At 43.0% G+C, this 26,065-nt stretch overlaps 2 protein-coding genes and 1 pseudogene across 4 annotated transcripts; all 3 read left to right on the plus strand.

The window, feature by feature from the left end:
- Positions 1 to 634: 634 nt before the first annotated feature.
- Positions 635 to 8,659, plus strand: LOC146549305 (tyrosyl-DNA phosphodiesterase 2-like). 2 transcript variants are annotated; one of them, XM_085262416.1, is made up of 7 exons: positions 635 to 782; positions 1,910 to 1,992; positions 2,082 to 2,303; positions 2,436 to 2,527; positions 7,198 to 7,316; positions 7,407 to 7,577; positions 7,664 to 8,659. In XM_085262416.1, the coding sequence occupies exons 2-7, from the start codon at positions 1,940 to 1,942 to the stop codon at positions 7,943 to 7,945; spliced, it is 939 nt and encodes a 312-aa protein (XP_085118542.1). In that variant the 5' UTR covers positions 635 to 782; positions 1,910 to 1,939; the 3' UTR covers positions 7,946 to 8,659. The 2 variants fall into 2 exon arrangements, with proteins under 2 accessions (XP_085118542.1, XP_085118541.1); XM_085262415.1 differs by lacking the exon at positions 635 to 782 and adding an exon at positions 1,374 to 1,454.
- On the plus strand, positions 3,928 to 5,075 carry LOC146549306 (uncharacterized; annotated as a pseudogene).
- Positions 8,660 to 8,920: 261 nt separating the features above from the next.
- LOC146549307 (tyrosyl-DNA phosphodiesterase 2-like) lies at positions 8,921 to 17,480 on the plus strand. 2 transcript variants are annotated; one of them, XM_085262421.1, is made up of 7 exons: positions 8,921 to 9,021; positions 15,349 to 15,431; positions 15,521 to 15,661; positions 15,793 to 15,884; positions 16,567 to 16,685; positions 16,765 to 16,935; positions 17,022 to 17,480. In XM_085262421.1, the coding sequence occupies exons 2-7, from the start codon at positions 15,379 to 15,381 to the stop codon at positions 17,301 to 17,303; spliced, it is 858 nt and encodes a 285-aa protein (XP_085118547.1). In that variant the 5' UTR covers positions 8,921 to 9,021; positions 15,349 to 15,378; the 3' UTR covers positions 17,304 to 17,480. The 2 variants fall into 2 exon arrangements, with proteins under 2 accessions (XP_085118547.1, XP_085118546.1); XM_085262420.1 differs by lacking the exon at positions 8,921 to 9,021 and having other exon boundaries at positions 15,008 to 15,431; positions 17,022 to 17,479.
- The last annotated feature ends 8,585 nt before the right edge of the window (positions 17,481 to 26,065 follow it).

Genomic DNA, 26,065 nt, shown 5'->3' on the forward strand with positions numbered 1-26,065 from the left:
CACAAGAAGCAGTGTTATGGGAAGTCGTAATGGTGAGTAGTGATGTGCGATACTACTGATTTCCTTTCCGATCCGATACCAAGCAAAATTCAGGGTGGTATCGGCGATACTGATCCGATACCGATACTCTGTACAAAAACGTAATGTTTCATTGCATTTCATAATACAATATATAATTGTATTATGTAATTGTAATAATAACATAACCATATTGCTTCATAATGATTAGAGGACAGACAACTTGTTTTTATTGTTTAATAATGCAGAATAATCATATAGAAATAAAAAAAACTGACGTGCGCTATTTGAGCATGTTGCCTGCCTGCAGCACTAAAGGACTCTGCGAGAGACGTCTGTCTCGCCCTAGCAGCACCTGTCCCTGTCCTCCTCTTCAGTTCGCCTCAACATAAGCTTATCATATTCTGTGATGTGATTTACTCCGAGGTGTTTGACGAGGTCAGTAGTGTTGCCACAACAACGTGTCCACACAGGACTCTGTTTGCGCTCAGCCATTGTTGTGAGTGTGCGCCAGGGGCTGCGACACATTTATACAGCCATATTCCGCATATGACTATGAAAGGCGTAAGAGGAAGTAGTTCCTTCCAAATTAGACGATCCGAATTGTATAGTTTCTTTCCACTGCGTTCATTTTAATGGAAAAACTACAAATTTACCCCAGAGTACTAAAATATCGATATTATAATATGATAATCGATTCTAGAACATAAATTGCTGGTATCGGAAGAATCGATATTTCAGTATCGATCCGCACACCACTAATGGTGAGTCCAAGTTTTAACCACTACACACACAGTTATGCCTGAAGCTGTTGATCCGCTGTTTTAACAGCTACATGCAATATAGGGCAGATCGCGGGGTGCACCTTAGACGTGGTAAAAAGTAATTTTGTGTTTATGTGTAATGTCTTTACTTACATTTATGTTTTCATGAGCAGGATTTACAAAGAGGTCATACATTTTTTTTTTTTTTTAAAGCACGTTATGTGAGAATCTTCATGACCTCGGTATTCTACCTACGTTATTACCAATCCAGCGCTTTTTGGCCGCTTAATAATGTTGTTTTTGGTCAAGATGATATCATTCACGAGGGATACATTTGACATATAATTCACAAATTATAGACCAACAAGTCATTTACTGCAGTTTAAATGCCGGTGTTTTAGGTTAACTGGTTATATTTGTTGAAATTCCTCTGCGTGTTCCAGATGTTGCATCCGTAGATTTGTCATTTTCACTGAATGGTTGTCTCTGTCGGCCAGTGTGCTGTTTAGTCAGGCGGTTTGCTCCTAACTGAACTGTGAGTATCACTAATTTACGTGGGTGTGTTTCCTGAATCAGCTGACCGAGCGAACAGGAGGCATCCAGGTAAACTCGAAACTGTCGAGCTGATCCGTGGCATAGTGGAGAAACTGTCGACTTGTGATTTGCACAGAGGTATGATACAACGCTGAAGAATTTAATTTCTTTTAGTTATTATTGTTATTTAAATCGTTTCAAATATGAAGAGGGTTAAAGAAGAAGAAGAACTAAAGAATTAATGAAACAACATGATTCAAGTGTAGGTTTAGTCTGCCTGCCTTAAAATCCACACGTACAGAATAGGAATTAGGCATTAGGGGGTTTGTAAATATGGATAGAGATTTCAAATAGTTTAGTAATTATTTTTATATTATTTTCTGTATGTTTATTAAAGGTTATGCAAAATTGATAGAATGGGTGGAGCTAGAACATGTCAACATACTTTCAACCACATTTGTGTTGCAACCATACACACAAAGACACAAATAAACATACTGAGAAACTGCCTGGGTGTATTTGCAGCGAAGCTATTTTTTTTTAAGTTATAATAAATGAATAGAAAGCTTAACCTGTTGTGACCTTTCTTTTAGAGATCCTTGAGCTAACTTGTTGAAGCAGACATGGAGAGCGACTCTGAAACACACAGTGGTGAAGATACTACTCCTGATGACTGGTAAGTCTGCTGTCTGTTCTCCTACATGTGGTGAAGTTTGTTTATGACTCTTGTATTTTTCATTGACTGCTTCTATGAAAAATTTGCAGGATGGAATTGGCTGATGACAGTCCTGCTGCCAGTCCTGCTGCCAGTCATGGTGACAGTCATGGTGACAGTCATGGTGACAGTCCAGCCAACAGTCCTGCTGTCACACAGGAACCCTCAGAAAAAGAGGATTTTAAACTGTCCCTGATCACCTGGAATGTGGACGGGCTTGATGTGGAAAACCTTCCAGAGCGTGCCAGAGGCCTGGTTAAATATTTAAACTTGTAAGCACGTGTTACATTTTTCACACTTTAAGGCATCGTTTGGGAGAAATTGTTGCTGGAGATGCAACATTTTCCTAAAGGCTGCATATATGTGACAGTTAATATGATTAAAGTAATTTTTTGTAAATGCAGATACAAACCTGATGTGGTGTTCCTGCAGGAGCTCATTGACCCTTATGTCCACTTCTTGAAGAAACGGTTTGTCAGTTACCTGATGATTGAAGGTACAGTATGTCAGATACAGGTAGGAAAAGTCCATGTATGAATGATCAAATGGTGATTAATGGCTGAAGGTAGTTGAACTGCTTTGGTTTCACGTAGTGTCACACATGAGGAGAGCTGTTAGGGACTTTAGTTAATATTAGTAACATCTGTATTCTTCCTTCACTGTTTTTATAAAACCTGACTGTTGTACCAACACTACCAGATTGGCTGATCAGATTTTTGGAAGCAGGATTTTGTAATCAAATTATCACAGAACTCACTATGAGCAGGGGGCTGGTCCAGATGGGAGAAAGAGTGTTTAACAAAATACCTGATTTGTAAGTATCGAAATAAATGAGCAGAGGGAAGCATACATTTTGATTGCAGCTGAGCAAATGAAGCAAAACAAATGTCGATGTAGAGGTCCTTAATAGTGTGAAGAACTCATTCTGACCATCTGAACAGCAGGAACAGCTAAAACATTATTCCAGAAAACCCACGTTCTGGCGTTGTAAACCCATAAATAGTGCCTGAAATCTGGGAGGCCTAATCCACCCTCAGAGGTGGGTTTCTGCAAGTGTGCCTTCACAACTCTATGGGATTTATTTGCTCATAAGAAAGACAATGATAGAGTCAATAGTTTGATAAAAAAAAAAAAGTAAGAAAGATGGGAATGTTTTGGAAGAGATGAATACATTTAGGAAGAACAACTATTTTAATTATATTAAAACATCTAAGTAAAGAAAGTGGGAGAAGTGTCCAATTATCTATCTTAGCTTTAATACTATCAACCAGGTCCTGAAAGTTCAATTTAAATAGTAGCCAGAAAGTTGCCCAAATTTATTGATGAGGCAAGCAGGGGAGGCAAAGAGAGCCTGGCATCTGACAGTGTCAGGGCCACATCATCTGCAAGTAAAGTGATGATGGACTCGACTGGACCACTGGATATACCTACAATGTCAGAGTTGTTCCTAACTGTAATGACTAGAGGCTCCATAGGCAAGGCAAGTTTATTTATATAGCACAATTCAACAACAAGGTGATTCAAAGTGCTTTACATAGCTAAAGCAAAGCGCACAGGGGACAAACATCAACCCTGCCTAGTCCCTCAGTGAAGTAGAAACAGATGTGACTTTATTCTGAAGGTCTTTGTGGATGATTCGGCGTCACACAACCCAGACACCAGTGAAAATAAAGCAGGATGTGCAGTGGTCACAGAACATCTTAGCATTAGGCTCATTATTATATCACTAAACAGAATATGGAACTAGACCACAGCATTAACATGAAAACACACTAACTTCATCTCGTTGGAACAAGAGTGAGGGGTGAAAGAGCGCCCTCCTCCAACGTGAGCGTGCCAAGCTTCAACTCAGTGACGTGCAGAGTGAGACTCTGAGTCACCTGGGAGGGATCAGCAATGAAACGTAGATAACACCTGAATAGACAATCAGGCTGGTTTTGCCTGAAAGGTTCAGTATGTTTTTCAGTTGTGGTGGTTATTGATGAGACTTCTCTAATAATTTTACTGATACATCCACATGACTCTCCAAACGTCACAAACACAGGAAAGCTGTATATGAATTGCTGTGTTTCAAACTCTTCTCTAGTCCTGATTTTATTAAAAGTAAATACAGTAATTAAAGTATGCAAATTTCACAGATACTCGACTAACAAATTACTCGTACTCATTCTGTATGGCAGCTAGACTGCTTCCTGACACGTAAGAAAGCTGTGCATTAGATCCTCATTATGCTAGTAAATATAACAACAGCTGTACATTCCTTTGTCATATTTACTGAATTCTGAACATCATCTGAAACCCTAAACTAGACTTTTGTGGTCATTCCACTTCATTAAGGGGTTTCACTGGGCCTCAAACATGCTTTGAGCACCCAAAGGATGAACTTTTTCTTTCGGAGCTAAATGTGACCGACCGCTTTGTTTTCCCCAGTGGCACCAGTGATGTAGGCACAATAATTGCTAATTGTAAATAGCACTGGGATGTTTTAAACTGTTATCACAGTGTTATTGATGCTGTTATGTCAAACCGATTACCTTACAACAGTAAAAATCACAAAGCACTGCATAGATAGAAAAATGCTGATCTGTCGCTCTGCTGCAAAATCCAGATCAAAAGTATTTGATGTACGTTGGCTGTGCGGAAACACATGGCAGCTTCTGGTTTTACCTCAGACTATGAAGGGCATTGGTCTCAAAGTTAGATCATGGTTTGTTGTATTCATTTATCCACCGGTTCAGTCACAGGCACTATCCCCTCATAGTACAGTTCCAAGGACATCTTTGAGGCTGACTCTAAAGTGTTTACGTGCCACGTCATAGGTGGCCCTGGACAGGTCACTGATAAGGATAAAGCACACAACCAAATTCACACCATGGCAACCTTTCTTAGAACATTTGTTAGACACCGACGATAAAGACAGATGGATAAATTACATTTATTATGTTCAGTAAAGGGTTGCTGATTCCACTGTGGACCTAAAGCCACATGAAATCAAATGGATGTAAGAAGAAGTCGCATGACAGGGAAAAAAAGAACGGCACGAAAGCAGGGTGTGTGTGATGTTTGGTGATGAATGTTGTACCTGCTGTTTCATATTTCCATGTGTAATCTGATAGCTTTTCCTTTGTATTATTACTGCTATGTTTGCACAAAAATTTAACACTCCAAGAGCAACTGAAAATAAACAGAAGGGTGGAGACTCAGACTAAGAAGAGCGGGTAGGTGGTGAGAATCCAGAGAAAGGTATGCTTAAACGGCATTTTTAAGAGATATGTATTTTTTGATAAAGCTTCTGTTTAACATTAATTGCAATGTATGACAATAAAAGAGTTGATACACTCCTCATTAAGGACATGGAAGTAGAGATATCAGGCGCTTTATGGGCCAATGGGTTGAAGAGGATTAAAGAATGCTCTGTTAATGCCAGATTACAACTTATATGGTTCAAAGTCCTTCATCGTTTGCATTTCTATAAAACAAAGCCAGGCAGTATTTGTCTATTATCTATTTCCTCATTGCGTGATAGATGCAAAGCAGTCGAAGGAACCCTTGGCCCTTGAAATGTTATAAATGCTGTCGTGTATTCTATGAAAACAGTTTTGTCAGTGAGAATTACATACTTATCTTTTGTTAAATACTCAGTTTCCTGTACCTCTGTACTATTTTTTCTCAAACTGCTCATCAGTTCCCTCTGACCCATGTGCTGTTACATGCAGCGCGTTTGTTTCTATGTAATCAGATGTGTGTGTGTGTGTCATGGTACAAATTTCACATGTTTGTCAGAAACAGGAAAATCAACAGTCTGTTGGAGTCACTGCACTCATTTAATCATCTGCACGATGGAAGATAAATCCCCTTTCCCTGAAATAATGGCAGTCATCTAGTTTACATGTCAAACCTAAACCCACCAAGTTGACAGGACAGCATGACAACAATAGAAATGCAAGTTTAAAAGATTATTTTTAAAGACTATTATAAAAGATCATTTCCTTTATTTAATTAATCTCACGTGTTGTTTAATCATTAGAAAGCATCTTATAATTCTAACATATTATCACTAAATTTGTTGACTGATCACTAATTGGAGGCACCGGTCTATTAAAAAATCAACCTGTTGTCCTGCAAGGTCTCGGTCAGCAGTAAGTGTCTGTTAAGTTTTCCAATTTTAACAGTAATGGGAGATATGGCATGTTTATGAGTATAAGCTGGTCTGCATTACACGCGCGTGTGTGTGTTGTTTGTTAGTAAGCGGGTTAATGCATTTGCTGTTAGGATGTGTGTACCTTTTGTTGTGATGCTCAGGACCCTTTCTTAACCTCCACTCTGAGTCAGTCTGCCTTAGTTTTTCCTGGTTTTCCGTAACCCAATCTTCATGTGTGCCCACACTAAAAACAGCCTTCATTGTTCCTCTATGTTCTCTTCTCCCTCCTTCTCACGGCCGCTGCCTGCGTCTCCCACATCCTGCAGCACATCATGGTTATAATGCGCACATTATCAGCAGTTCAGTGGGCAGTTCTTCTTCAGCTTTGTCTTATTTTTCAGTTATTCTGTCAGTCCGGGATCTTCTCCTGTGTGAGGAAACCCCTCCCTACCTTACAGTTGTTACCAGGGATGTTTTATTTTCATGCTGATGTCAGCTTTAACTGACACAATGAAGTCAGTTTTTCTTTCTTGTTGACTAGACCACCCTGTTATCATACACCCAAGAACAAGCAGCCTGTCTGCTCTGTGTTGTGCTCTGTAAGTGTTTAGCAATTTGCCTTCAACACTCAACTCTGTTAACTCCTCTTAGTTAACCCTTCACACCGTGAGATCGAACATTTGACCAGAAACAATTTGACTTGCCCATGTGGAGCAGGGGCTTCTTTCTTGGTCAGCACACTCTCAATCGGGTTCACTATGGACAGAGATGCTGGTGTTCCAGCAGTTTCCAGTTCATGCAGGTTTGAACTCCTAAACATTCTAACTAATTTCCTCTCCTACAATTTTGATTGTGACACATTCAAATAACTTGAACGGATGAGATAGAAATGGCTCTAACTCATGTAAATGTGCAATTCCCTTTTCAAATCCCCAGCCCATGATCACTGGTATAAATGAGAACCTACCTGTCAGTGGACTTGTATTAAAATAGTTTTTGTTTTGTCTTCCTCTTGTGTTGACCAGGTGCTGAGGAAGGTTACTTCACAGGGATGTTGCTGAAAAAGTCACGAGTCACATTTGTGGAGAGTGAGATAGTACCTTATCGCACCACTAAGATGAGGAGGAACCTGCTTGTCGCTCAGGTGTGTGCAAAATCATCTCTGATATTTTCTTTGTGTGCATAAGTTCTGCTGAACGTGACGCTCAGAAACATTTTTTTTTGCAAAAATCAGGTGATCGTCGATGGCCAGAAGCTGTGCCTGATGACATCCCACTTTGAGAGCTGTAAGGCCAATGCTAAAGAGCGTATGAATCAGCTGCATGTGGTGAAGTGGAGGTTTAAACATGCACCTGATGATGTCACCGTTGTGTTTGGGGGAGACACAAACCTGAGGGATGCGGAGGTCAGACGCTGCTCCTTCCACTCACATACAGCCAGTAAACTTATAACAAGTAATCACAGTAACTCTTTTCTCTGGACCCGTCTCAGGTGACCAAGGTGGGCCTGCCTGCAACTGTCTGTGATGTGTGGGAGCGACTGGCCAAGCAGGAGCACTGCCGCTACACGTGGGACACCTCTGCCAACAACAACAAGAAAGCTTCCTACCCTGTTCGCTTCTGCTTTGATAGAATCTACCTCCGCCCGGCCGTCAGACGTGGAGTCCCACGTCTGGCCCCTGATCACATGGCCTTGGTGGGGCTGGAGAAGCTGGACTGTGGACGCTATACTAGTGATCACTGGGGAATCTACTGCACCTTCTCAGCTGAATAGAACTACACAAAGCAACCAAAAACATGACAGTTAAGCATTTTATTTTAGATCAGCCGCTCTTTAAATCACTGTAACACTATGCAGGAAGATGTTCCTCACCTTATTTTAATCGGTTTTATACTCTAATGTGTGTCTGCTTAAGTGTTTTATGTGGTTAAAATGACAAATTAAAATATGAAAAGCACCAATAAATTTTATTGATATGCACTTACATTGATGGATGAAAAGTCCATTAACAGAAGTCTGACAGCTCTTCAGCTTTTAACCTTGTTACATGATCTTCCTCAGTGGATGGAGTTGGGACTGAAAAACACCACACACAGCATGAGAAACCCTACTGGGATGTTACTCTGTGTGTAATACACGCATCAGGCCACTAGAGAAGTACACAGTTGAATAGCAACTGTGTCAACACTGACTTACAGGACTGAAAGTAGTGTTATGAGAAGTCTTAATGGTGAGTCCAACTTGTAACAGCAGCACACGTATGCCTGAAGCTGTTGATCCACGGTTTTAACAGCTACATGCAGTAGCATCCATCCACTCTCTTCTGTTTATCTAATTCAGGGACTGGAGCCTGTCCCGGCTGTTATAGGGCAAGAGGCAGGGTACACCTTAGACGTGGTAAAAAGTGATTTTGCCACATGTGTTTTTGTTTTATGTGACATTAAAAGAAATAAAATTTGGCATATTTTATTAAGGACCGAAAGCCCCCACCCCGGTTAATATTTCTATTTGTTGTAATAAAGTTTGTAATTAATAAATGTAGTTATTTCAAACCCAAATCCGTTTGGAAAAAGTCAGCTTTGTTTGCTTTTCTCTGTTAATTATTCTTTATCTGTATGTACACTGATTAAAGTTTGGGTAAAAACATTGTACAACCTTTATAGAATGGGTGGAGCCAGAACTTCGACCTTAATTTGATTATCACGAGTTTAAGTGGGCGTGTTTCCTAAATCAGCAGTAGTCGTTAATCAGCTGACGGGTGAACAGGTTGTGTGAAGGTAAATTTGAGAATCTGCCGAGCTGGTCTGTGGCGTACTGGAGACAGTGGTTTATTTTACAGAAACACAGAGGTACGATACCAGCCTGAATACTTTCGTTTTTTTAAAATTATTATTGTTATTTAAATAATGTCAATATGAAGAGGTTACACACATATTACAGACTGAAAGTCATTTTGATCAGTAAGACTGGAACAGAGCTTAAAAATTTTTAAAAAGTTCCATCAATTGATGGCAGGAAGAGAAGTCAAAAAACTTGTTTAAATTAACAAATTTATAAACAGAACTCTGTCATTCAGGCACAGAGAAACGAATGAGTTATAATCAAGCAGGCTATTCATGTTTAAAGTTGCATAAGACAGTTTTTAGTTTTTATTCTTTCAGCTGTAGTTTGGAGGGTATTTAATGGCCTGAGAGCACATACAGAATGGGGATTAGGCATTAAGGGGTTTGTAAATATAGATGGAGATTGAAAATAGTTTAGTAAAGTGTTTTACACATGTATACAATTATTTATGTATTTATTTTTGTGCGAACACACTTTGAATTGTCTTACGGTGTATTCCTAATAGTATCTAAGCACATGTGGTCTTAGTGTGGTGCTGGTGTTGTTGGGGCTGAGTTGTGTTGGAATCTGTCTGTGGAGGGTGATGGCCAGAAGTGTTTGTCTTGTTGTCTGGTGGAAAAATAAATGTCTTTCACTTTCAAAATGCCTCCTACCTGGGCCCGTCCACACCCAGCTCACACCCAGCAACCACCAAAGCTCAAGCTGCCATCAACTACAACCTGTGGGAACGCCAGCGTCACCGTCTCACTGCTCCAAAATCAACGTCTTCAAGCTCGGCTGAAGTTTGTAGCTGCTCACATAGACAAGCCAAATCCTTATAATTTCAATTAAATTCTGTTTTATTTATACAGTAGAAAATCACAACAACAATCACCTTAAGGCTAAATAATAATAATGCTAAACTGTGTTTGTGGCAGCTCACAGCACGGTGGATGTTTGTGCCGTGATGTTGCACACGCATGCAATTTAAGATGGCGCCGGTGAGGTCTGCTGCCGTCACGACTGCTCCGACCACTTTTTCTTTGTCTTTGTTTTTTAAGTTAGTTTTCAGCGTTTCTAAATCGGCAAAATCATCACCATTGGGTACATTAGGTATGACAGTGACACTCTTGTTTCTATTGGTTTACAATGTACTCACAATTCGAAGTTTTTAACTCCGGATCCGAGCTGGCCGAGTGAGATCTCGAGGGAGAACAAAGGGAAGCGGCGGCGGCCTAGAGGGAAGCGAGCCGGCGTCAGGAACAGGCTGAGAGCTCGTGCACACCGCACACCTCTGCCTAGCATCCTGCTCGCCAACGTCCAGTCACTGGAGAACAAGCTTGACGACCTCAGGGCCAGGATAAAGTTCCAGAGAGACATTCGGGACTGCAATCTCCTCTGCTTCACCGAGACATGGCTGAACCCAGCGGTGCCGGACCACGCCATCCAGCCGGCCGAGTTCTTCTCGGTTCACCGCATGGACAGGACACGGGACTCGGGGAAGTCAAGGGGAGGCGGCGTGTGTTTAATGGTGAACAACAACTGGTGCAACAGTGCGAACGTTGTTCCTCTCACACGCTCCTGCACACCAAATCTGGAACTACTGTCCATCATGTGTCGTCCTTTTTATCTACCTCGGGAATTTACATCGGTCATTGTAAGTGCCGTTTATATTCCACCACAAGCGGACACGGTCACCGCCTTATGCGAGCTGCATGAGGCACTCACACAGCACCAGACACAACACCGGGACGCTGCGCTTATTGTGACGGGGGACTTTAATAGCGCCAACCTCAAACGCGCAGCGCCGAACTTTTATCAACACATCACCTGCCCCACCAGGGGTGAAAGGACACTGGACCACTGCTACACTACGGTCAAGGACGGCTACAAGGCACAATCCCGCCCCCCGTTTGGCAAATCTGATCACGCCGCCATCTTCCTCATGCCAAAATACAAACAAAGGCTGAAACAGGAAGTTCCGGTTCAGAGGAAGGTCGCGCGCTGGACGGATCAATCGGTGGCCGCGTTACAGGACGCACTCGATGACGCAGACTGGGGCATGTTCAGAAACATGGACCCGTACAAAGCCGCGTCATATAACGTGCGGAGGGCGGTGAAAGAGGCGAAGCAGCGCTACGGGAGGAAACTAGAGTCACAACTCCAACAGAGTGACTCTAGGAGCCTGTGGCGGGGACTAAGGACAATAACGGACTATAAAGCACCAACAACCGGTATGACGAACGCGGCCGTGACTCTGGCAGACGAGCTGAACACTTTCTATGCTCGCTTCGAGGCTGCAGCTAAGGTCTCCAACAATGCTAGTGTTAGCGGCGCTAACGGCTGCAGACAGGAAGATACTGCCAGCACCGGAAACGTGCTCGTCATCTCCGAGCATGAAGTAAGGAGAGCCTTCAAGAGAGTGAACACCAGGAAAGCAGCAGGACCAGACGGCATCCCAGGTCGTATCCTCAGAGACTGCGCATACCAGCTAGCTCCTGTGTTCACTGAGATATTCAACATCTCTTTATCTCAGTCGGTGATCCCCACATGCTTCAAAGAGTCCATCATTGTTCCTGTCCCAAAGAAACCCCACCCTGCTTCTCTCAATGACTATCGCCCTGTAGCCCTCACCTCAGTAGTGATGAAGTGCTTTGAACGCCTGGTCAGAGACTTCATCATTTCTTCACTACCAGACACACAGGACCCACTACAGTTCGCTTACCATCCAAATCGTTCCACAGACGATGCCATCTCTCATCTCCTCCACACATCACTCACTCACTTGGACACTAGAAGGGGGAATTATGTTAAAATGCTCTTCATAGACTACAGCTCTGCATTTAACACCATAATTCCCTCCACACTCACCACCAAGCTGGAGCATCTGGGACTCAGCTCATCTATGTGTCAGTGGATCTCCAACTTCCTAACTGGCAGACCACAGGCAGTAAGGATGGGCGGACATGTCTCAGCCTCCACCACTCTCAGCACTGGAGCCCCCCAGGGGTGTGTTCTGAGCCCCCTGCTGTAGTCTCTGTACACATATGACTGTGTGGCCACTACCAGCTCCACCACCATCATCAAGTTTGCTGACGACACCGTCGTGGTGGGCCTGATCTCTGATAACAACGAGACGGCCTACCTGAAGGAGATTAGGAATCTGGAGAACTGGTGCCAGAGGAACAACCTCCTTCTAAACGTCAGTAAGACAAAGGAGCTGATAGTGGACTTCAGCACTAAGCAGGAGAGGAACTACCAGACCCCCGTCATCAACGAGTGCCCAGTGGAGAGAGTGGACAGCTTCAAATACCTCGGAGTTCACATCACGCAGGACCTGTCATGGTCCTGTCACATCAACACCGTGGTGAAAAAGGCCCGTCAGCGTCTCTACCACCTCAGACGCTTGAGAGACTTCCAACTGCCCTCCAAGGTGCTCAGGAACTTTTACTCGTGCACCATAGAGAGCATCCTGATGGGAAACATCTTAACCTGGTTCGGGAACAGCACCATGCAGGACAGACGAGCTCTACAGAGGGTTGTGCGGTCAGCTGAGCGCACCATCCGTTCCGAGCTCCCTGACCTGCACTCAATCTACAGCAGGCGGTGCTGGACCAAGGCCAGGAAGATCGTGAAGGACCTCAGCCATCCCAACAACAGACTGTTCTCTCTGTTGAGGTCAGGAAAGCGATTCCGCTCCCTAAAGACCAACACAGAGAGACTGAGGAGGAGCTTCTTCCCGCAGGCGATACGGTCTCTCAATCGCACCACACAGTACTGACCCACACATATGGTTCTTACACACACACTGGACTTTGGTTTTGCACAACACTGGTCACTATATTCTTCATTTCCGGTTAATACTTGTACAGCTGCTGTTATTGTGTATATATTTATTTATATTTAGATTTCTTTATACATTCTTATATAGTTCTATATTGTGTATTGTGTATTTTGTTGTACAGTTATTTTATTTTCAACTTTAATTTATATATTTATCTTTATCTTATTCTTCCCAGTTAAATTTACCCTTCATTCTAATTTGTGTTGTACAGTTATTTCATTTTTAACCTTAATTTATATTTTATTCCTTCCTAGTTAAATTTACCCTTTTTAATTTTTCATATTTATTTCCTATCTTATTCATAGCCTTTTCCTTTTTTGTTCTCTTTAGGTCACGAGCAGTTGTCCAAGCATTTCACTACATATCGTACTGTGTATGACTGTGTACGTGACAAATAAAATTTGAATTTGAATTTGAAGGCGCTTTATATTGTAAGGTAGACCTTACTATAATACATTCAGACAAAAACCTAACAATCATATGACCACCTATCAGCAAGCACTTTGGCAACTCCCTTTTAACAGGAAGAAACATCCAGCAGAAGCAGGCTCAGGGAGGGGCAGCCATTTGCCGTGACCGGTTGGGGTGAGGGGAGGAAGACAGGACAAAAGACATGCTGTGGAAGAGAGACAGAGATTAATAACAAGTACGATTCAAAGCAGGGAGGTCTATTAACATATAGCGAGTGAGAAAGGTGACTAAAGAAGAAATACTCATTGCATCATGGGAATGTTGCAGCATAATCCCTAACTATGTGCTTTAGCAATCTGGAGGAAGGTTTTATAGTCAAATGAGTCAAAGACTGAGCTTGTTGTACACAATGACAAGAGGCGTATTTGGAGGAGTACAGGTGAGGCTTTCATCTGCTGTCAAGCATAATGGTCGTAGCACCATGCTCTGCTGTGTTTTGTTGCCAGTGCATAAAGTGGATGGCATAATAAAGGAGGACTACCTCCAAATACTTCAACTTCACCTCAAATCAACAGCTAGAGGCTTGAAACTTTGACACAGCTGGGTGTTCCAACAGGACAATGACCCCAAACCCATCAAAACTGGTTTTGAATGCATAAAGCAGTCTAACATGGAGCATCTGGACTGGCCTCCCCAAAGCCCCGACCTTAAACCTATTAAAAACTTTTGGTCTATACTTAAAAGCTGAATCTGAGCCACAAAACCAACCAATTTAAATTAACTTTGTTTCCAAGAAGTGTGGTCAAATATCCAGCCAGATTTATGTCAGAAGCTGATCTCTACCAAAAGAGTCTGGCCGAGACTCGCCATCACCAGTGTGTGAATGTGTGTGTGAATGGGTGAATGACTGAATGTAGTGTAAAGCGCTTTGGGGTCCTTAGGGACTAAGTAAAGCGCTATACAAATACATGCCACTTACCATTTAATCAAATATTATATGGGTTATATGTCATCATTGAAGACGCTGATTTCTGTAATAAACGTTTTCAATTTAAAATATGTTATTAAAAGAATATTTTCTAAGTCAGGATAAAAAGGAATATCATTCTTTGACTTTAAATAGAACAGATGATTGCAAAATAGGATGTGGATTATTTACTTTTTGGTTGAGAGTCAGTCCACTCGTGACATGGTGAACGGCCTGCAGGCCAGGAAAATCAACCTGCTCTTACTGACATTAGAGGAAATAATATTTGACCATTTTTATTAAGGACAGAAGGGTTTTGTCACTTTTGTAGTAAGAACAGGACCCAACGCAGGACTTTTCCAAAAAGTGACAGTGAATTTATTTACAGTGAAGAAAGGTAAACAACAACGTGGCAATCCCCACACCGTGGCTCCCATGGCGATTTCTCTAAAATCCCACATTCGTGCGTGTCCTTGGCGTGAATCGTGAAACTCCAAATCCCAAACTGTACAGTGGCCCCGCTCCTGTGAAACACTCCATTAACAAATCCTGGCAAGACAAGACACACACAAAGTCTTCACTATGAGGCCGGGGATGTACTGCTGAGTAAACTCAACGATCCAGGGTTGCCTGAAGCTCAGCCCCACAGTTAAGAGGGAGACTGCACGTAATGATAATCAGCTGATAAGCAGACACATGGGCGGGGCGACCAGCGAGGGCAGCCAGCTCAAGATAAACCCAAGAAATACTGACAAGCCCAAAAAACACATGAACCCTGGGTCTGGCCATGACAGGTTTTCGTCATGGCCAGTTTTTGCTTTTTTGCTTGCTTGCATTTATATAGTGTGGTACTTACTGAACCTCTGTTGTTGCTTTGTTTGCTTTTCTCTGTTCACTGGCCTTTCTCTGTTTGGGGAAGGAATTATGCAACGCAGAATGGGTTGGGATAGATACAATGGGAGGAGCTAAAACATGTCAACATACTTTGAACCTTAATTGTTTGCAACCATGGACACAAAAAGTCAAATAAACATACTGAGAAACTGCCTGGGTGCATTTCCAGTAAAGCCATGTTTGTAAAGTTATAGTAAATTATTAGAAAGCATAACCTTCCTGGGACTTTTCCTTCAGCGATCCTTGAGCTAACTTGTTGAAGCAGACATGGAGAGCGACTCTGAAACACACAGTGGTGAAGATACTACTCCAGATGACTGGTAAGTCTGCTGTCTGTTCTCCTATGTATGGTGAAGGTTACCTATGACTCTTTGTATTTTAGCTGACTGACTGTGAAAAACTTACACAGTCCTGCTGCCAGTCCTGCTGCTACACAGAAACCCTCAGAAGAAGAGGATTTTAAACTGTCCCTGATCACCTGGAATGTGGACGGGTTTGATTTGGAAAAACTTCCAGCGCGTTCCAGAGGCCTGGTTAAATATTTAAACTTGTAAGTACCTGTTACACTTTTCACACTTTTAGGCATCGTTTGGAGAAAATGTTGTTGGAGATGCAACATTTTCCTAAAGGCTGTACATATGTGACATTTAATATTATTAAAGTAAATCTCTGTAAATACAGACACAACCCTGATGTGGTGTTCCTGCAGGAGCTCGTTCCCTCTTATGTCCAGTTCTTGAAGGAACAGCTCGTCAACTACCTGATGATTGAAGGTACAGTATGTCAGATAGATACAGGTAGGAAAGGCACAGGTATGAATGATCAAATGGTGATTAATGGCTGAATGCAGCTGAGCTGCTTTGCTTTGACTTCATGTAACACATGAAGAGAGCTGTTAAGGACTTTAGTCAATATTAGTAACATCTGCGTTCTTCCTTCACTGTTTTTGAACAAACTCTAAGGGCTTAAGTACACATGAGGTAATCAAGGAGATAGGACACACCAGGGAACAAGGGTGAACAAAATCTGACTAACGAGACAGACTGAACAGCATACACAAGACAAAAAATCCAGGAAGTAACACAAACACTGAGACACAGACTAAGGCGCATGATCTAAAAACTGAGACTGGGAATAAAAAGACATGGAAACACAAAACAGACTGGAGAGGCAAAAGGACAAAACACACAGAGAAAAACATGCGAACAGGACTACAGACATATTAACTAGACAAGACAGGGAACATATGCAGACACAGAGACACAACAGGGAAGGCAGGGATCACTAAGGGAACTAAGATCAACCAGGGAACAGAACTAGAAACATGGATAACAAAACTCAGAAGAGCTAGGAACTAATACTCAAGGAATAAACAAATCATTGACTAAAGATTTGATTTGAAGGGGAACCAAAGCTTAAAAGTCTCCATCTTTCTCTTCCTTTTGTGTTGATCAGGTGGTCGGAATGGTTGCTTCACAGGGATGTTGCTGAAAAAGTCACGAGTCAAACTTGTGGAGAGCGAGATGGTAGCTTATCCCACCACTAAGATGAGGAGGAACCTGCTGGTCGCTCAGGTGTGTGCAAAATCATCTCTGATATTTTTTTTCATCTCCATAAGTGATGCTCAGGAACATTTTCGTTTCCAAAACTCAGGTGATCGTCAACGGTCAGAAGCTGTGCCTGATGACATCCCACTTTGAGAGCTGTAAGGAAAATACTGCAGAGCGTCTGAAACAGCTGCATGTGGTGAAGCGGAGGTTGAAACACGCACCTGATGATGTCACCGTTGTGTTTGGGGGAGACACAAACCTGAGGGATGCGGAGGTCAGACGCTGCTCCTTCCACTCACATACAGCCAGTAAACTTGTAACAAGAAATCACAGTAACTCTTTTCTCTGGACCCGTCTCAGGTGACCAAGGTGGGCCTGCCTGCAACTGTCTGTGATGTGTGGGAGCGACTGGGCAAACAGGAGCACTGCCGCTACACGTGGGACACCTCTGCCAACAACAACAAAACGTTTCCCTTTGTCGCTCGCTGCCGCTTTGACAGAATCTACCTCCGCCCGGCCATCAAACGTGGAATCCCACGTCTGGCCCCTGATCACATGGCCTTGGTGGGGCTGGAGAAGCTGGACTGTGGACGCTACACTAGTGATCACTGGGGAATCTACTGCACCTTCTCAGCTGAATAGAACTACACAAAACAACCAAAACCATGACAGTTAAGCATTTTATTTTAGATCAGCCTCTCTTTAAATTACTGTAATGCTATGCAGGAAGATGTTCTTATTGCCTGTAAATGATTCACCTTAATTTAATCAGTTTTATCCTCTAATGTGTGTCTGCTTAAGTGTTTTATGTGGTTAAAATGACAAATTAAAATATGAAAAGTACTAATGAATTATAATGTCTTTGTTTTGATGTACACTTACATTGATGGATGAAAAGTCCAAACAGAAGTCTGACAGCTCCTCAGCTTTTAACCTTGTTACATGATCTTCCTCAGTGGATGGAGTTGGGACTGAAAAACACCACACACAGCATGAGAAACCCTACTGTGATGTTACTCTGTGTGTAATACACACATCAGGCCACTAGAGGGCAGTACACAGTTGAATAGCAACTGTGTCAACAGTGACTTACAGGACTGAAAGCATTGTTATGGGAAGCCGTAATGGTGAGTCCAGTTTTAACCACTACACACATATGATGGGGGTAGGGGGACTCTCTCTCTTGTTCACCACACTCCAGGATACGACGACAAGGAGAAACCTCAACCTGCATGCAAGGAGGGCAAGGGTCACTGGGAGAAGCCACAAGGAAACTCTTGAGAAGTCAACTAAGTAAAGAGCCAGGGTTTCACTAACCAAGTAGTTCAACATTCCAGCAATGAGAGAATGTCCATCCATGCCTTAAGTAGGAGCCGTGATTGCTCATCTTCCACAAGTGGGAAACCAGTTTTTCAACCTTGCTCTGGTTCACTCCCACATTCCTGCACACTGCCTTCCACTAAGTCTGCACAAACAACTCTCAATTAATGTGAATATCTAACTTTTCTACTTGTTTTATACTTGAGCAATGCAATTAACCATTAAAGGGATCTAAAACTGGTTACAGTCCCCATACCCCATACCATATATATCACATATTAGCTGTAAATAAAAAGTAATTTACAGCAGATTAAAAGTGAACAGTCACCTTTTGGTCTACACCTCTGTTTCAGGTTAACTCATTATATTTGTTAAAATATTCCACTCTGCGAGTTCCAGATGTTGCATCTGCAGATTCGTCATTTTCACTGAATGGTCGTCTCTGTTGGCCAGTGTGCTGTTTAGTCAGGCTGTTTGCTCCTGACTAAACTGTGACTATCACCAGTTTAAATGGGCGTGTTTCCTAAATCAGCTGACGGAGCGAACGTATGGAAGTAAATCTTTCATCTGTAAATCTTACAGTAAAATCTGTTGAGCTGATAGTGGAGAAACTATCCACTCGTGCTTTATTTTATAAAGCTGTCATTCAGGCAGCTGAATCTAACCATTAGATTCAGGCACAGAGAATCTAATGAAATAATAATCAAGCAGTCTATTCATGTTTAGATTTGCATAACACAGTTTTAGTTTTTTATTCTTTCAGCTGTAGTACGGATACTATTTAATGGCCTGAGAGCAAGCAAACAATTAATGCAACAACATGATTCAAATGTAGGCTTAGTCTACCTGCAATTAAATTGGTTGGTTTTGTGGCTCATATTCAGCTTTTAAGTATAGACCAAAAGTTTTTAATAGGGTTGATGTCGGGGCTTTGGGGAGGCCAGTCCAGATGCTCCATGTTAGACTGCTTTATGCATTCAAAACCAGTTTTGATGCGTTTGGGGTCATTGTCCTGTTGGAACGCCCAGCTGTGTCAAAGTTTCAAGCCTCTAGCTGTTGATTTGAGGTGAAGTTGAAGTATTTGGAGGTAGTCCTCCTTTATTATGCCATCCACTTTATGCACTGGCAACAAAACACAGCAGAGCACGATGCTACCACCACCATGCTTGACAGTGCACAGACACTTCTGCGTTCAGTAGTACTTTATTTCCAACTGTGCTTTTCCCCCTGCTGTTTCTGGCATCTGCCCTGGATGCTGCCACTCCGTCATTCCCATTGTATGTATGTGTGTGTGTGTGTCCCGCTCCTTCTCACTGCAAAACATGAGAATGGGTTCTCTCATCAACACAGTTCTGCACACCTGCTCCTTCCCGCCTTCACGCCGCCCCGTGAGCTCACTGTGTCAGCCCTCCTCTGCAGCAGAGGAAATCAGCCACGACCATCTGCGTCCCCGGCCTGTCCCCAGCCAGATACCAGCAGGTTATCCCAGCATTGGGATCCTTCATGCGGTGAAGCCACTGTAGCGGGGCGTGGTCTGAACAGAGAGTGACTGGGTGCCCCAGGAGGTAGTAACGAAGGGAGTCGACCGCCCACCGGATTGCCAGGCACGTCTTCTCCACAGTGCTGTAGCGGGTCTCCCGCACCCTGAGCTTGCAGCTGACGAGGAGGATGGGACAGTCGGCTCCCCCTACCTGCTGGAACAAAACGGCCCCCAGCCCTCTGTTCGAGGCGTCTGTCCGCGAAATAAACGGGAGGGAGAAGTTAAGTATGAACAACAGTGAGGATCCGTCTTTACCTGCACAAACAATGCCTGGCACTGCTCCATCCACTGGACCAGATCTGGGGCACATTTTCGGGTGAGATTTGTTGAGGGACTAGTCAGGTCCGTCCAACTGCATACTTCTTCGGGTTGGCCGTGAGCCCCGACTGCCTCAGGGACTTCAGGAGCGCTGCAACCCGCTGCACATGCTCCGCCCAGGCATCGCTGTAGATGATCACGTCATCTAAATAGGTGGCGGCATACGCAGCTTGCGGCCCTAGCACCCGGTCCATAAGGCGGCCATTTTTTCCTTAGACCCCGCAGACAAGGGAATCTGCCAGTAGCCCTTGGTCAAATCCAGCGACATGAAAAAACGAGCAGTGCCTAACCGGTCCAGGAGTGACCCGAGGCATCAAACCATGACACCTCATTCACCTTGCAGTAGTCCACACAGAACCGTATAGACTCATCTTTCTTCACCACAAGAACTACGGGGCTACACCAAGCACTGTGCAACTCTTCTATTACTCCCAGCCTCAGCATATCGTTCAATTCCCGCTGAACAATTTGTCGCTTATGCTCCGGGAATGCACCGTCATGCCAGGCTGCATCTCAATATCTTCCGGCACTGGCACGTCTGGCTGCCGCTGCTCACCGATTTATTCTCATTTTTATTTGTTCTAAAGTTATTGACAACAACTTGAACCAAGTTGTAATCCTGTTGTTCTCCCTGTCTCTGCCCCACCCTTTCACTCATTTGAATATATACAGCTCCTTGGATCTACTCCCACCATTATATGTACTGTGTACCGGCCACCTAAGCCAAATAAGGATTTTTTTTAATGACTTTGCTGCTCTTCTTACTCATTTCTCGGTACTTTCCCCAAATTTGATAATTTTTGGTGACTTCAATATCCACATGGACAATGATAAAATCCCTCTTTCCAGAGATTTTATTTCTTGTCTGGAAAGTTTGGAGCTTCTACAATACATAAAATTTTCTACTCATTCTAAAGGTCATATCTTGGATTTGGTCTGCTGTTCTGGCGTTACCCCCACTCACTGTAAAGCCCATTTGTTTCCCCAATCTGATCATAAGTTTATTTCTTTTACTGTAAATACAAAAGCCTACAAAACCTGTACACCCCGTGACATCACATTTAGGAAAATTAGTAATATTAACCCTGCAGATCTTTCATCTGCCATTGATGACTTTCCATTTATTCACAGCTCCTCATCCCCAGATGAACTTGTTTCTCACTATAATGTCGACCTCCATAACCTTCTTAACATATTTGCTCCACTTAAACACCGAACTGTCTCATTTTCCTGTTCAGCACCACGGTTTACTCTTAACCTGCGCCATCTCAAAGCTAAAGGACGCCAACTGGAACGTCTGTTTAAGAAAACTGGATTTACCATACACAAAGAAATTACAAAACCTCCAGACTCATTCTCCTCTCATATGGACTCTGCTGACTTTTGTAACTCTCTTCTATCTTTTTTCACTCATAAAATCACTGATATTCACCAACAACTTAACTTTGTAGGAGCTTCTAACTGTGAAGTAGACTTTCTGTTTTCCTCGCTGTCTTCCTCTCAGTCATTTTCAAGTTTTATTCCATAGCTGTTGTATCAAATCTTATTAAAAAATCTAAATCATCCACTTGTCAGCTCGACCCTCTTCCCTCTGTGTTAGTTAAAGCTTGTCTTCCCTAATTGGCTCCTCTCATAACTAGTATTATCCACTCTTGCCTTAACACTGGAATTTATCCTCCATCCCTAAAAACTGCTTCCGTCATTCCAATTCTCAAAAAGGCTGGTGCAGATCCCAATAATTTTGATCTCCGCCCTATATCAAACCTCCCCTTTATTTTGAAAATCCTTAAGAAAGTTCTTATACCTCACTCATACCTCAATGACCATAATCTCTACAAACAATTTCAGTCTGGTTTCCGCCCCAATCATAGTACAGAAACTGCTTTGTTAAGGATTACTAATGATCTTCTGTTGGCAGCTGATTCTGGTCTTTTAACCATTCTCATCCTTCTCGATCTTAGTGCAGCATTTCACACAATTTCTCATATCCTCCTGAGCAGATTAGCATCCATTGGCATTAGTCACACTCCCCTTGCCTGGTTCACCTCATATCTCTCAGACCGCACTCAGTTTATCCAACTTAAATCACACTCTTCACGTCTCTATCCTGTTTCTGCTGGTGTCCCCCAGGGTTCAGTATTAGGGCCTCTTTTATTCATTATCTACATGCTCCCTCTTGGCCAAATATTCCGAAAATATTATATTAATTTTCATTGTTATGCTGATGACACCCAGCTTTACATTTCCTCCAAACCCAATTCATCCCTTCCACCTACCTTCCTCTCTAACTATCTTATGGAGATCAGATCTTGGTTCTTCTCCAATTTTCTCAAACTTAACAGTTTTACTCATTGGCACAGCCTCTACCTTAACCAAATCTCACAGTTTCTCCATTAATATTGAAAATTCCCCCACCCTTCCTTCCCTGCAGGTAAAGAGTTTGGGTGTCATACTTGACAGTACTCTCCCATCTCAGTCTCACATTAATTACATAACCCGGTCTGCATACTTTTACTTACGCAACATTAACCGACTTCGTCCCTTCCTTACTCCCCATGCTGCTGCCATCCTTGTCCATAGTCTTATTACTTCCCAGATCGATTATTGCAACTCCCTCCTATTTGGTCTTTCCAATAAGTCCCTCCATAAACTTCAACTTCTTCAGAATTCTGCAGCTCGGGTCATAACTCGTACTCCCTTAAGAGACCATATTACCCCAATTCTTCAACAGCTTCACTGGTTGCCCACAGAAGCCACGATAAACTTCAAAATCTTAATTCTCATGTTTATCTCTATGATCTGATTTCATATCACCACTGTTTCCTGCTCTCTCAGATCTTCATCTGCCACTCATCTTGTTGTTCCTTCTGCTCGCCTTATCACTATGGGGCACAGAGTTCCTTCAGCCTTAAGAAATATAGATTCCCTTCCCTTATTTCAGTCACAACAAACTCAAACTCAGAAACTACTTGTTTAAACTGGTTTACTCACTTTAATACAGATTTTACTTGCTGTCAAATCGTGTGTTTGATTTTTTAAATTATTATTATTTGTTGTTTGTGGTTATATTTTGCTGTTTTTTTAAAATATTTTAATGGATTAGAATCTATTTTAATCTACTGCTTTATTGATGTCTTTTTCTCTTTGTAAGGTGGCCTTGGGTTTTAGAAAGGCGCCTTCAAATAAAATGTATTATTATTAATATTATTGTTAATATGGTGCTCTATGAGAGACATAAGGCGGCAGGGGGGAGAATACATCAGCAAAGCGCTGTTGCAATGCAGCAACATCCTCTCTCTGGGTCTGTGTGAGATGGTCATTACAATGGAGGGAGGTGGGAATGGTGGAATTTGGCACCTCCGGCCCCAACTCATCTCTCTCCTTAACCAGGCTCACCAGAGCAGCGGTTTCAGCCTCTCTCCAGGCTTTAACACTAGATTTACTAAACCTGCGCAAATTTGCGTGACTTCCCTCAACCCAACACCTACTAGAATTACTGGCTTTTTTATTTTCTGGTGCAAGTCCTGAGGTGTTATTCACCCCTGCTGAGATTTTCACAGGTCGTCAGCTCGTTTCTCCTCCAGCTTTTGTTGTGCAAACCACCCTTGAGGCCTGGCACATTTGCATTTGTTCACTCAGAGTTGCTCAGATCCAAGGCAGGCCAAACCTCTGTGTTACAATCTTCACAAATGTCTGCCGTATCTATACAAAATATCCCACACATTGACTGACCTGTAAATATGAAAGACACACATTCACACCTTCCTTGACTCTCAGCACAGATCTTCCATTGTTCCACTGTGACTGTGTATGTGTAGGAGTGGCATTGCATTACCACAGCACAGTGCTGTGCATAAAAGCAGACCGACCCAGGCGGGAGAATCATTTCTTGTTCGCATTTCTGAGAACGCACATCAGGGTGGCCTCCATATCACTGCCACGCAGGAAGAACCTCTCCGCGCAACAGGCTTTGGCCTTGCTTCAGGAAATGGACGAAGCAGATTCTGATGTAGGAAAGGTTTCATTTGTTTAGCAGGTGTTGAAATCTCCCAATTCTTTGAATCTTTGGGCTGAAGGAAGGACAATACTCGGTGTATCAATGCTCAATCAACAATCATTTATTTCCATACAATTCAACAGTCAGAGCATTACAACGTCCGGACGGGAGAGATGCTACCAGAGGGTCAGGCACATGTCTCTAAATGGTGACGGGTTGCTCAGCTTTTTATAGTCTCTAGTGGCCCCCAGCTAGTCGTAAAAGCCAAAACATCACATTTTTTCTCTGTTACAGCGCCTAAGTTATGACCTCGGCAGTTGTTTCTCTGCTTTCTGTAAGGTGGGGGTGTGGAATGTGGTCTATCTATCTCCCCTGTCTTTAGACACAGAGTCTCCTGCTTACAACCTTCTCTTCATGATTCAACAATTAAGCATGTCAAGAAAACAGTGTAACACATTCCCAGCAGATCAAGGATACAGAGTGATGCACATTTATCTAATGAACTAATATGTGAATATGTTCTGTTAACTCAAAAGTATAATGAGAACTAAACTACATACAGCTCACACACTCTATATTAAAGGGTATAATGTGATCTACAGCAGTATTCTAATTCAACTACTTTGATTACATATATAAGGTAACATATAATAACAGAATAATCTAATACAGGCCACTGATACCTCCTCAGAAGAATCTGAAAAGGAGACGGAACAAGAACCCAACATGCCTCCACGGAAGAGGCCCCATGATACTGGGAAGCCCAGCCAGAGCCAGACGGCAAAAGACGGCACCGTGTGGGTTGAAGAGGACATTGGAATGCCCAGTGCAGTAGCAAATCGGTCGTGCTTCACTGCACAAGCTGGACCCACAAAGTCTGCTAAGGTTTGTCACTGCCATATTACATATGATATTTATATAAACCCATTTAGAGTGAGGTCCATGTAAATTTACCATTCTCTATTTGTTTATCTTCTGACAACGTAAGATTACAAGTGTGCTCCAAAGCTTCCTTTGCCTGTTAGACGTGTGAATGCTGCAGACCATCAGGGAGTGTACGGTCCATCAAGCCCACAGAACAGAGCTGGACTGGAATTTGTCAGTTCATGAACTGATGGTATTCATTTCAATTCTGTTTGTAAGAGCAATCATGTGTCCTGTTGGTGCCATTGTGGATTGCTGGTCATAAAGATTTCTGGTGCCAGTAATCAAAGAGACAATGCCCCGAGATAGATTAATTTCAATTATGCAACACCTTCGATTTGATGACAAGGACACGCAGGCAGAACAGGTGAAAACAGATAAATTTGCGGCGATCTCCGACATCTGGACACGCTTCAACAAGAACTGTGCTAAGAGTTTCACTCCAGGAGAACACATGACCATAGATGAACAGCTGTTCCCTACCAAGGTTCGTTGTCCATTCACACAGTATATCGCAACCAAGCCAGACAAATTTGGGATCAAGTTCTCAATGGCCGTGGACTTGGACATCAAATATGTCTGCAGTGCGTCTCCTTACTTGGGAAAAGACCCCAGTCGTCAGAAGGGAGAGAGGCTGGCAGAGAACGTGGTCATGAAACTGATGGAGCCGTTTTTGGATGATGGGAGAAACGTCACAACAGACAATTTCTTTACTTCACTGTCACTGTCGCACAGACTGCTGCAGCGCAAAACGCCGTTATGGGGCACGGTGAATAAAGTCTGGCGTGAACTTCCTCAACTTGTGTGGATGTATTCCGTAAGAGCAGCAACACGCAGGTGGTCAGTAGCGGTTTTCTACAATATGCTGGACCTGGCGGCGGGGAATGCCTACATTTTGTACAAGGCATGTACAGGGTGGACAGGCAAAAGAAGATTGTTTCTGAGTCTTCTAGCTCAGGAACTTCATTGCCGATTCATGTACTGGACTATAACGGACTATAAACGACCAGCTTCTTCAATGATGAATGGCGATGCTTCACTGGCTGATGAGCTGAACACGTTTTATGCTCGCTTCGACGCCGCAGCAATTAAAACAACAAACGGCTGCGCGCGCTCGGAGTGCACCAGTGAAGAAAATGCATTCGTCATCACAGAGCATGCCGTGAGGAACACCTTCAGGAGGGTGAACACCAGGAAGGCAGCAGGACCAGATGCAATCCCTGGCCGGGTCCTTAGAGCCTGCGCTGATCAACTAGCACCGGTGTTCACGGAGATCTTCAACCTCTCCCTGGCCCAAGCTGTGGT

The sequence above is a fragment of the Mchenga conophoros genome, linkage group LG22 (genome assembly GCF_057382185.1).
Source record: "Mchenga conophoros isolate Kocher_MC1m ecotype Shallow Benthic linkage group LG22, M_conophoros_male_GT1.1, whole genome shotgun sequence".
Lineage (NCBI taxonomy): Eukaryota > Metazoa > Chordata > Actinopteri > Cichliformes > Cichlidae > Mchenga > Mchenga conophoros.

What these genes read in the sequence shown, in the direction of transcription:
- LOC146549305 (XM_085262416.1), top strand. Translation starts at nt 1,940, where the DNA reads ATGGAGAGCGACTCTGAAACACACAGTGGTGAAGATACTACTCCTGAT. An exon ending in GATACTACTCCTGATGACTG is followed by an intron (nt 1,993 to 2,081) that starts GTAAGTCTGCTG and finishes AAAAATTTGCAG; the next exon opens with GATGGAATTGGCTGATGACA. An exon ending in CAAACCTGAGGGATGCGGAG is followed by an intron (nt 7,578 to 7,663) that starts GTCAGACGCTGC and finishes GACCCGTCTCAG; the next exon opens with GTGACCAAGGTGGGCCTGCC.
- LOC146549307 (XM_085262421.1), top strand. Translation starts at nt 15,379, where the DNA reads ATGGAGAGCGACTCTGAAACACACAGTGGTGAAGATACTACTCCAGAT. An exon ending in GATACTACTCCAGATGACTG is followed by an intron (nt 15,432 to 15,520) that starts GTAAGTCTGCTG and finishes AAACTTACACAG; the next exon opens with TCCTGCTGCCAGTCCTGCTG. An exon ending in CTGGTTAAATATTTAAACTT is followed by an intron (nt 15,662 to 15,792) that starts GTAAGTACCTGT and finishes CTGTAAATACAG; the next exon opens with ACACAACCCTGATGTGGTGT.